At 38.3% G+C, this 11,231-nt stretch overlaps 1 protein-coding gene across 1 annotated transcript in view; it reads left to right on the forward strand.

Moving 5' to 3' along the window:
• SOAT1 (sterol O-acyltransferase 1) overlaps positions 1–11,015 on the forward strand; it is a 67,401-nt gene extending 56,386 nt beyond the window's left edge. The window contains exons 11-16 of the mRNA XM_068985697.1: positions 482–611; positions 1,871–1,968; positions 3,171–3,269; positions 4,321–4,456; positions 5,037–5,182; positions 7,564–11,015. Of these exons, the coding sequence (XP_068841798.1) occupies positions 482–611; positions 1,871–1,968; positions 3,171–3,269; positions 4,321–4,456; positions 5,037–5,182; positions 7,564–7,620 (666 nt within the window). The 3' untranslated portion in view covers positions 7,621–11,015. The remainder of the gene's footprint in view (positions 1–481; positions 612–1,870; positions 1,969–3,170; positions 3,270–4,320; positions 4,457–5,036; positions 5,183–7,563) is intronic.
• The last annotated feature ends 216 nt before the right edge of the window (positions 11,016–11,231 follow it).

Below are 11,231 nucleotides of genomic sequence, written 5' to 3' on the forward strand. Positions count from 1 at the left end.
TACTTCAGTTTGCATCTACACTAATTTCCCCCTCCCTTTCTATTTTTTATTATTGATACATATATATGTGTAGATGTGGTCTGACACTCTCCCAACCCTTTATCTGTATCATAAATCCCAGAAGAACAAATTTTAAAATCTTGTGTCAATCAAATACCCATTTATGAAATAGGTTTTTTTGTTATGGGTTTCATGTAACAGGAAAAGCAGATTTCAAAGTCTGATCTTTTAAAAATGCCATTTGGTAAAGGCTTGAGAATGGGTATGATAGATATTGAGTACTATCTTGAGTACTATCAGAGTACTATCTCTGAAGGATTAAAGTTCAGTCTTATACACTATGTTAAATGGTGTGTGTGTGTGTGTGTGTGTGTACATTAGTTAATGGATCACGTAGGTATCTTCTTCTGAAGGAAAAAAATAACTTTTTATCTTTCCTGATCAAGCCACCATTATTATAATTATCTTTGTTATGTTCCAGGTTTTTGGTTGCCTTTTTTATGTGTACTACATCTTTGAAAGGCTCTGCACCCCCTTATTTCGGAATATCAAACAGGAGCCCTTTAGCGCTCGTGTTCTGATCTTATGTATATTTAACTCCATCTTGCCAGGTAATGTGGTTACTGGTTAATATGGTCATTCATGAAGTTGCAAGGAAAGCAGAAAGCTATTGCATATGAGTACCTTTGATTGACCTGCTTTTCACTATAAACTCATCTACACACCTGTACCCATCTTTGATCTCTTTCCATATATCCCACAAATGAAGCATACTTCCTATCTCTGGCTATCCTTTCCATTTGTCATCTCACTTTCATTCAAGTTTTGCTTTCTCTGACTGTAGTGAATGCACATAGTCCATATCTATGCTTTATCTTCTCATTCACTGTTCAGTCACTCTACTCCTGCTCCTCATCGGACCAGGCCATTGAAATGGCCTTTATTAAAATCACTGATCTCCTCCAGTAGTTGGTTTAGCCCTTAATCTGTTTGATCTCCACGAAGCATTGAATGCTGTTGACCGCATGGTACAGTCTCTCTCGCCCCTCTTACTCTCCTGTCTTTCTGGCCATGCCGTACACAGCAGTGAGCAGCTTTCAGTTCCCTTTACTTACTCTTTCTCTTTTCTCTGCCCATTAAATGGTATTAAATGGTATCGTCATGTCCTCTCTTCCTTTCCCTCGGCCCCAGACATTTTCTAGTACCACTCCCCGCTTGCCCTTCAAGATTTACTCCAGTAAGTCTATCTGTCCTTCTGATAGAGTACGTGTTACTTATGTATATCTTCCTCACTAGGCTACAAATTCCGTAAGCTCAAGGATTGTGTGTTATAGCCAGGTCAGCCAGTCATAGTCTCTCCTACACAGTCTTATACATAGTAGACTAATATTTTTGAAAGGGATGGGCATATAAATGGATATTTTAAAATACTGTGTAATGTATATAAAGTGCTGATGAAATTTGTTTATAGTGGAGGTGACATTTAGTATTTGGTATTAAAAAATAAACAGGCATTTGCCTGGTAGAGAGGTATTAGAAAGTTGCTTCCAGGTTGTGGGATGGATTCAAAGGCATGGAGTATTTTAGAATGACAGAAGTCTACTACCAAGTTAAGCCATACATTTAGGCATTTCCGTTAAAAACAAGCTGGGTCATTTTCGTCTATAAAACCCACTTGGAAGAAAGTCATTTCTTTATTGGGTTGAAATAATTAGCTTTCAAAAGACACCATATCATTTCTGGAATGATAAGCTGGAATAATAACTTTAATTTTACAAAGTAATTTAGCTAAGCAAATGACAACATGTAATTAACTTACTGGTATATGAGGTATTTGGAAAGACTCTAATATTGTTCATCTTATTTTTAGGTGTGCTGATACTGTTGCTTATTTTTTTTGCCTTTTTGCACTGTTGGCTCAATGCCTTTGCTGAGATGTTACGCTTTGGTGACAGGATGTTTTACAAGGTAACATGTACTTGGACTCATTCTCCTTTTCACGTTTTGTTTCCTCATTGTTAAGTATTTGAATATTGTTGGCTACTAGCTTTTTAACATAAATGTGAAGTCATTTTTCCCCACAGGTTTTATGAATATTAAGTCAGAAATTTTGTTGCTGATAAAAGTGGCATAGTCTTGTCTGCTCCCTTAGATCCAGATTTGGTTTCTCACGGGTCCAAAGGGCATTCTGAGACTTTGCTGACTTTTTATTCATTTGAAATTGGCTCTCTGGTGCTGTAGGAGTGATCTCAGCAAATTGTTCTACGTAAGATTGTTCAACAGTTCATGAAGGAAGTAACGTTTCCCTCCTTTGTTTTGAAAGGCTTTAATTCTGCTTCAGATAGCATTCTTATGCTTCCAAAGTTGGTATTAAGTTGTAGGCTGAGGCAGATCGGTTCATACTGTTCTGTCCTAAGTCGCTTCAGTCGTGTCCGACTCTTTTCTACCCCGTGGACTGTAGCCTGCCAGGCTTCTCTGTCCATGGAGTTCTCCAGGCAGGATTGCCTGAGTGGGTTGCCATTTCCTCCCCCAGTGGTGGTCTGTGATCCTACCCAAAGTCCTCTAGAGTTTTGTTTGTTGATGTTTTGGCAACATTCTAAGCCTACTCCACTCCTCTCTCAAAAAGAGCAGTGAGTGTGGTGTGAATTTTAGATGTCTTCGTCCACTGGTTTGATCTTAGAGGGAACAAGATACGTCTAAAGGAGCACTATGACTCGGAGGTGGCTGCCCTCTCACTTGTTGTACAGCTGACATTTTGCTGCTTATGATACTGATAAGACTGATCTTGAGGGTTATCACACTGTCTGAGTCTGTGTGACCTTCAAATTCTCTCATTGTGTTTTAGCAAGGTAAGTGATTGTTCCTTAGATGAACATTAGGTTACTTATTTATCTTGAATGATTATGTGGTGTGCCTTCCATCATAACTTGTTGGATGACGATGAGAAACAATGAACCTGGGAACTTAATCATCCGTTGAATTAGGATTAATGTCACACTGAACACTAATAACCAAAATGCCTTTGAAGATTTTTCTGCGTCAGTGTGTGGACCGGCAATTTATCATAACAGTCCCTGGGTGTCTCATTATGTGCGTCTATTCTCTGGGAGTATTCAGGAGGTTTGGCTTTGGTTTTGTTTATGTGTTTACACCTTTGCTTTTTTCCTCAGGATTGGTGGAACTCTACATCGTACTCTAACTATTACAGGACCTGGAATGTGGTGGTCCATGACTGGCTATATTACTATGCTTACAAGGACTTTCTCTGGGTGAGCAGTGGGGTTTAGTTGAAATTGTTGAAGAAACAGAGATTCTTTTCCAGAAAGTATTAGTATTGTACAGCTGTAAGAAATTATCCTTAGTTGTCTGCAATTTTCTTGTGAGCCCTTAAGGTCTCAGACGTCTTCTGCTTTGAGTAGTACTGTGTAGAGGACCAGTGTGTACATGTGCTAGGATTAAGACCATGTCTTTGCTCTGGATTTCACAGCTGCAGTGTAAGAATGCATGGAGGCATTGGAGAAGCTGAAATGATGCACCAGTAATGGTTGATATATATATTTTTAAGGAGTCAGATAATCTCCAATAATAATAACAGATAATCTCCAGTCTCCCCCTAACTTTCTCCATTTGTTTTTTGTTTTTGTTCCTTTTGTTAGAAGTGGAGAAAGCACCTATGGTCGAATTTACAACTCTCCAGTATAGATTATTAATGTATGTCTTCCAGACATTCTTTACAACAGAATTTATTTAGGCTGACTTAAATGTAGTCAGTTAACACTGGTATCTGATTAACACTGATGTCTGGATTGTAGGTTTGAATTGTTAAGTAAGGGCACTATTGGCTGAATGACAGTGTGTCATGGTACAAATGACATTATATTTGAGTGTCATTCACTTGTAAGGGTAGTTTGACTTATGGATGAGGCAAGTCCCTTGTTTCTGAATCTTAGTTTTGTTACCTGTAAAAATGGTACCTGCCCAGTCTACTGTACAGTGTTAATCTCTGTCCATTTATAAATGAAAACTATGTTTTGTCAACCATAGTGTGTTACAGATATAAGTTATTAATGTTTTTGAAGATATGCTCAATCTTTCAATATTAGTTTTGGAAATGCCTCATGTAGTGAAATAAGGATTTTTAAGCACAGATGTTTTTTGTCATTATTTTAGTACATTTGTATTACTCCGAGGAGTAAACTTAGAAAATCAAACAGATCTAATTAAATGGCTGCCTTTAGTACGTTTTCATTGTGTCTTGTGCAGTGCACGTTCGATGACTTACTTTTTGAAAGTTGCCGTTATGTTTCCCTTTCACTGCAGTTTTTCACAAAGAGGCTCAGGGCAGCAGCCATGCTGGCGGTCTTTGCCGTGTCGGCCGTGGTGCACGAGTACGCCTTGGCTGTGTGCCTGAACTTTTTTTATCCAGTGCTCTTTGTGCTCTTCATGTTCTTTGGAAGTGAGTATCTGGGCATCTCGTGAATACTGAGTATAATGCTAAAAGAAAACAACATTGATGCAGAAAACTAGATAGTACTCTTACCATATCAAGGCTGTGTTTGTCAGATAGTAAGAACATTCATTCTGAGTAATTATACACAGTTCTGTTGCAAGATGTTTACACTTTGACGTTGGGAAGTGAGCTAAATAAATAACCTCTTGAAGACTGTTGATACCACTGCTTTGGTAGCTCATAAAAACTATTAAAAACCTGGCCATTCTTAACACAGTGTTCACAGTCTGAAAAAAACTAACCCTTTTTTGGGGTGGGGTGGAGAGGGACAAGTTAGAATATGAATGCTTTCATGGAATATATGTTTTCGGAATACTGACTGATTTCCGAATAATCACTGATTAATAAGTTTTAACAATGAAGCTTCGTTTTTACTTATATCACCAGTGGCCAGAATAGAACTATATATACACAGTTGAAGCTATTTATGATAACTGAATGATTATAGCAAACATCTGAGTCTCCTAAACTCCTGGTAGATTGTTTTGATGACTGTATATAACTTTTGTTGTTTTCATAACTTTAGTGGCTTTCAACTTTCTTGTCAACGATAGTCGGAAAAGACCAATTTGGAACGTTCTGATGTGGACTTCCCTTTTTGCGGGCAATGGAGTCCTCCTGTGTTTTTATTCTCAAGAGTGGTATGCACGTCAGCACTGCCCTCTGAAAAATGTGAGTCTTCAATCAGACTGGAGTAGAAAAGTAACCTGTTTGTCCTCTGATTATGAGAGTTGTGGGCAGGATTAAGGGGAAGGGAGGAGTGGAGACGGTGATTAGTTAATGTTAAGGGGGAGAGAAGTGTGGAGTAAAAGCAGTAACTTATCTAATCTTACTGTACTGTCCTTGAACTTTTCTTTTGTTTTCTTCCCATGAACTCTCCTAGTTCTTGGTTCTGTCTTTTTTCCCTCATCTGATTTTTATTTAGCTCCTTCTAATATTCTTCCTGTGCCCTGAAAGTGCAGGTCTTTTCCAGGGTTTTCTCTGTGGCATGTGTATCCATTCCAACCCACAAATATCTTTCTTTTACCTCTTCCTTTCTGAAGTAATAAACTCTTCGTAACAGTGTTCCCGAGAAGGCAATGGCACCCCACTCCAGTACTCTTGCCTGGAAAATCCCATGGACGGAGGAGCCTGGTAGGCTGCAGTCCATGGGGTCACTAAGAGTCAGACATGACTGAGCAACTTCACTTTCCCTTTTTACTTTCATGCATTGGAGAAGGAAATGGCAACCCACTCCAGTGTTCTTGTTTGGAGAATCCCAGGGACAGGGGAGCCTGGTGGGCTGCCATCTATAGGGTCGCACAGAGTCGGACACGACTGAAGCGACTTAGCAGCAGCAGCAGCAGCAGCAGCATTCAGCTAGACCATATGCCTATGAGCCGATTTCCCTTTATTTTTTAACTGGAAGATAATTGCTTTACAGTGTTGTGTTGGTTTCTGCCTTACAGCTTTAATCGGCTATATATATATATATATATATTCCATTCCTCTTGAGCCTCCCTCCCACCACTGGCATCCCACCCCTCTAGGCTGTCCCAAGGCACCAGGCTGAGCTTCTCGTGTCACCCAGCGGCTTCTCACTGTCTTACTTGTGCTTATGCCAGCTACTTTCTCAATCCTGTTATTTTGTTTTTGTTTTCTTTTTTGTCATTATGTGAGAGTGTCATTCTTAGAACTTTAGCTTTTCGCTGCTTAGAGATAACTCCCAAATATTGGCGGGGTGGGGCGGGGGCTCCTTGATACGTCTGCCTTGGTATTTCTCCCTGGCACCTATATCTGAAGACGTATGTGTGCTCAGTGGCATGCAACTCTTTGTGACCCCATGGACTGTAGCCCACCAGGCTCCATGCAGTTTTCCAGGCAAGGATACTGGAGTGGGTTTCATTTCCTATTCCAGGGGATCTTCCCCACCAAGGGATTGAACCTGCGTCTCTTGCACCTCCTGTACTGGCAGGTGGATTCTTTACCACCGCACTACCTGGGGAGCCCATAACTAAAGATACTCGAAATCAGATCAACCAGTATCCCTCCGAAAGCTTCTGCTGCCCACCCTGATCTTGCTGTGCTGCTCTCAACCCCCTCCTTATTCCCTACGGATCCCCTTTGTGCATTTGAACCAGTTGCTCTGAACTCTTGTCTCTCGTCAGTCTGCTCTTTGCACTCAGATTTCACCCGTTAAATTTTATCAAAATCCAATTGGGATGCAGTGTCACCCATGAAGCTTTTTCCAGTTCTTGCTCCAGTCTCTTCTATTTCTGAACTTTCTCCTCTTCCTCATTTAGATAATTCAGAAATTTTAAACTTTGTATTATTATAGTAATTTGTGTATATTATCATCCTTAACCCACCACCATTTAGATTTTGGGTGGTGCTCGTAAAATAAAACGCAAGATACAGAAAAAGGGTAATGTCTGTTTGAAATTTGGTCAGGAGTCCATGCCGTTTTGTAAATTTTACTGGACTTAGCCTCATGTAAAGCTTCTAAAGCAAGTAAATCTGTGCTGTAGATAAAAATGGTGGGCTTTTTTTTTGAATTAGTGAGCTGCTTATAGCTTAAATGCTGGAAGGCATTTAGGACATGTACAGGATGTGGGCTTCCCTGGTGGCTCAGTGGTAAAGAGTCTGCCTGCCAACGCAGGAGACATTTGGGTCCGATCCCTGATCTGGGAAGATCCCACATGCTGCAGAGCAGCTAAGCCTATGTGCCATAGCAATTGAGCCGTTAACTCTAGAGCCTGGGAGCCACAACTGCTGAGCCCACGGGCTGCAGCTCCTGAAGCCCCTGCACCCTAAAGGCTCTGCTTCACAGCAAGAGAAGCCACCACAGTGAGAAGCCCGCACGCCGCAACTAGAAAGAATCCCCCACTCGCCACAACTAGAGAAAAGCCCGAGCAGCATCGAAGACCCAGTATAGCCAAAAATAAACAAATACATAATAAAAGTTTTAAAAAGACAGTACAATACGTAACAGCACCCCCTTAATCTACCCCATACCTCATATATACAGGGCATACAAATAAACTACTTTTCCTTTTTTTTTCCCCCCCTTGAAGCCCACGTTTCTGGATTATATTCGGCCACGTTCCTGGACTTGTCGTTACGTGTTTTAGAAGCTTGGACTTTGTTTCCTTCCTTGACACTGAAGATTGGGTATTCTACCTGACTTGGGGCCAGCGTCTGTTTTCAGCCATCATGAAGTTATCTGTGTTATTTGGACCACTTCAGGCTTTACAGATGGCTCACTCCATTCCTAGGTCACCTGAAAATGAGCTGTTAGAAGTTTACTGGAAGTTCGGACACTTTTAAGCAGTCAATTTTTTTCTTTTTTGGGAGAAGGGAAACTTGTAGCTCATGTAACGACAGATTTTTGTTAAGTCATATCAGCTTAAGTCTCAGAAATTTGGTTTTGTTTCTTAACTCCATCTAATTAGAGACCAAACGTCATGTTTTCTTGGCCACTGAATTAGCCAGAACACTGCTGAAGAAATCACTTAAGTACCTGTGACTTAGAAATTTTTTCATGCACACTGTTGGAATGTCTGCTAATTAACCATGCAGTTGGGAAAGAAAATAATGTGGAATGTTTTGCTGTTTCTAGTAGAGAAAATATCTATTTTTCCAAATATAATCTTATTACATATCCTAATTTGTATTTTTTTTTAAGTTCAGGTCTATTCAATTTTTATCTTGTTTTTGTTATACTGTGTAGTCATGATATCTGTGAAGCAAAATTATCCCTTATACCTTGAATTCCTGAGTTTGCATCCATAATATTATATATCGAAGGGGACAGAAGTGGGAAGAGAAAAAGAAGTGAGGCCGGACAAAGAAAAATATTTTCTAATGTATGACAGAATCAACCATGTGTTTAAACTATTTTATTGTAGAACTTATGTGGAAGATAAATTTTTTGTTGTTGTTTAAACTTTCAGGTAATAATTTCTTTGAAGTTATTTAGACATAACCATTGGTATAGTTGTTTTATCTAATGAATACTGACTTCAGTTATTTTGCAGACTAGTGAGTCTGTATCTTAAGTATTAATCACCACCATTAGTATTAAAGGGAATACTAAAGATCCAGAGAAGCTGGCTTTTGCATTCGCTCAATTATTCTTAATGGTAGTGTACTTTAGGTACAGTAAATAATAGGTGATCATTTTCAAGAAAATGTTCTTTATTGTGTGATGTTCCCATGTTATAAGATGCCTAGGGCTAATAATACAATGTGGTATGTAGGAATTATTTTGGTTGTTTATATGAGGCATGATTATGTCTGTAAAGATGGAGCTTTGGAGACCATGTGGGTCCACCCCAAAGAAGGGAGACTTAATTACTCAAAACTGGGAAAGCAGCCTACTTGAGAAACTATTATCTTGGTATTCTAGCAGCCCTACTGCTGTCTAGAAAGTTGTGAGAAGTCTTTTTCAAATTGATTTAAAGTCAATTTGAATCTCACAGAAAGGTAAGTAAAATTTCTTAATAGTCATAACTTTATGTGTACTGCAAGTTTCCAGCTAAGTCCCCTCTTTTATTTCCCATACTTTTGGTCCAGTTGAGCTTAGGCAAATCCACCCTCAACAGACAAAACCGTACCTCAAGGAAGATTATTTTTAAAAGGTACTCCACATGTTCCCAAGCAGTAATTATCTGTACAGTGGTATTGTAGTTGTAATGGAATAACATTCCAATAAGACTGCTTTAATACAGCTCACAATTTCCAGCATTTTTCTAAAAATTAAAATGAGTCAATCACTGGAACTTAGAACTACATTTTAAATATAAAGAGGGAGCTGAGAAAAGCACACTGGTTTAAGATGTGGTTATGAATAAGCCAGTCTATTGAAACGAGAGAATGGAATTCTTAGGTCTGTATTTTTTGTTCAGTACTGTGAATGTACACTCTCATTGAGAGGACTTTGTTGCTGTGTACTCATTCTGAATACTGTATTTATTAGACTGATCAGGGCTGGGTTTTCTTTGTTTTTAAACTCTCATCCTCCCTTTGTTTATTAGTACTTTTTTTCTACCCAAGATTTTAAAGTGACAACAAATAATATGTATATAATTATAGACTGTTTAGAATGATAAGACTGTCCTAAGATATCTTTAGAAACACTTAAAGGAAAAGCCACTTTCTGTGAAAGACATCAGTTTGACAGCCATGATCTTACTACTGGCTGCTTTTAACGAAAGTCTTGCCTTTAGAGAACTACTTACACTCTTCTAAACAAATAAACTGAAACTTCTTACTAATGTGTTTCAGAAAGATTTATTGAGGTGTTTTTTTTTCATTCCCTTCTTTTGCTAATAGCAGTAGAAATGATTTTCACTTATGGAATGATACTTTTTTTCCTTTTGAAAAGTAATGAGTTTAAAATTTCTTTCCTATAAAGTATTAATTAATTAATTTCCTATAGAGTATAATCCTTAGTTTGGGTGTGTTACCTAAGAGAACAACTAAGATCTCTAATGTCATACATTTGTTAGATGCTTTTATTCTCAGTTCTGGATAGGGAAGGAAAATGGAGGGTGCTTTTATTGGTTTTTGGTGGATTAATTACTGCAATTGCCTAGGTAAAGTTGCTTTCTCATGTTAGAGCTTAATTAGAAAACCGAGGCTGCAGTTCATTTAGTATGGGCAATTTTCATCATTATATGAAAACTATACTTGCCTGAAAAATTGAATCCTGAAGTCTTTATAGGAAATATAACGGAATGTTTTATGGTGTAAAAGTTGGTTACATGGGCTACGTAGGCTAAAAAGATGTAAGTTATGAGTTGTTGAAGCCTTTTATGCAAAAATATTTTGTTTTGTGTAGAATTATGTAATTTTGAATAAAGTTCATTGTTCTCTCTGGGGGAAAATGATGAAGATAAACTAGCATAACTGGTAAGTAGGTGGCCTAATACATAATAACACTAGTAGTTTACATTACACTAGTACATTACATTAATACACTAGTAGTTTAAATATGTTAGTTTTGAAACCTTTTAAGAAAAAATAGTCTTAAGCCCGGCATATGAAACATAAAAAATAGCTGCTTCTGGTTCAGATAGGGATATAGGGCTGGAGCCCTTCTTGTTTGGTTATACCCATTTCCTCTTACTCAGAATACCCAGTTTGTTAACCACCAGTGTGGCAAAAACAAAAAGTTCATGTACAGACTTGTAATTAAGATAACCTCATACTTCCTAGCATTGGGACCCAAAGTTGCTGAATTTATCAGAGCCACAGTTTTCCTTGTCTGTAAAATGGGGATAATAACTACCTCACAGGGTTGCTACAAACCAGTAGCCCTGGTGGAAATAGGGCCTCATTATTTTCTTACTCTCCATAAATTTCAAACCTAAATCCTTAGTATTATTTCATTGGAATCCTTAAAAAAAGAAAGAAAGAAAGAAAAAGACCTGGGTAAGGAGAATGTTTCCTGCACACTCCCCAAAATATATACTTTTCTTTTAAATAGACTCTCAGGATGATGTGCATTGGGTTTGCACCTTGATATAATATAGGCTCTCGTGTAATAGAATTGGTAACAAGATTGCTAAAAGCATTCCTGTTGCCAGATCCAAAATTACTTTCGGATTTATCTGTTTATTATTAGGGCAGGGTGGCAAACTTCTAAAAGGAAATTTTACTTGCCTGAAAAATTGAATCCTGAAGTTTTCATAGGAAATATAATGGAACATTTTATGTTGTAAAAGTTGGTCACATGGGC

Source organism: Capricornis sumatraensis, chromosome 14 (assembly GCF_032405125.1).
Source record: "Capricornis sumatraensis isolate serow.1 chromosome 14, serow.2, whole genome shotgun sequence".
Taxonomy (NCBI): Eukaryota; Metazoa; Chordata; class Mammalia; order Artiodactyla; family Bovidae; genus Capricornis; species Capricornis sumatraensis.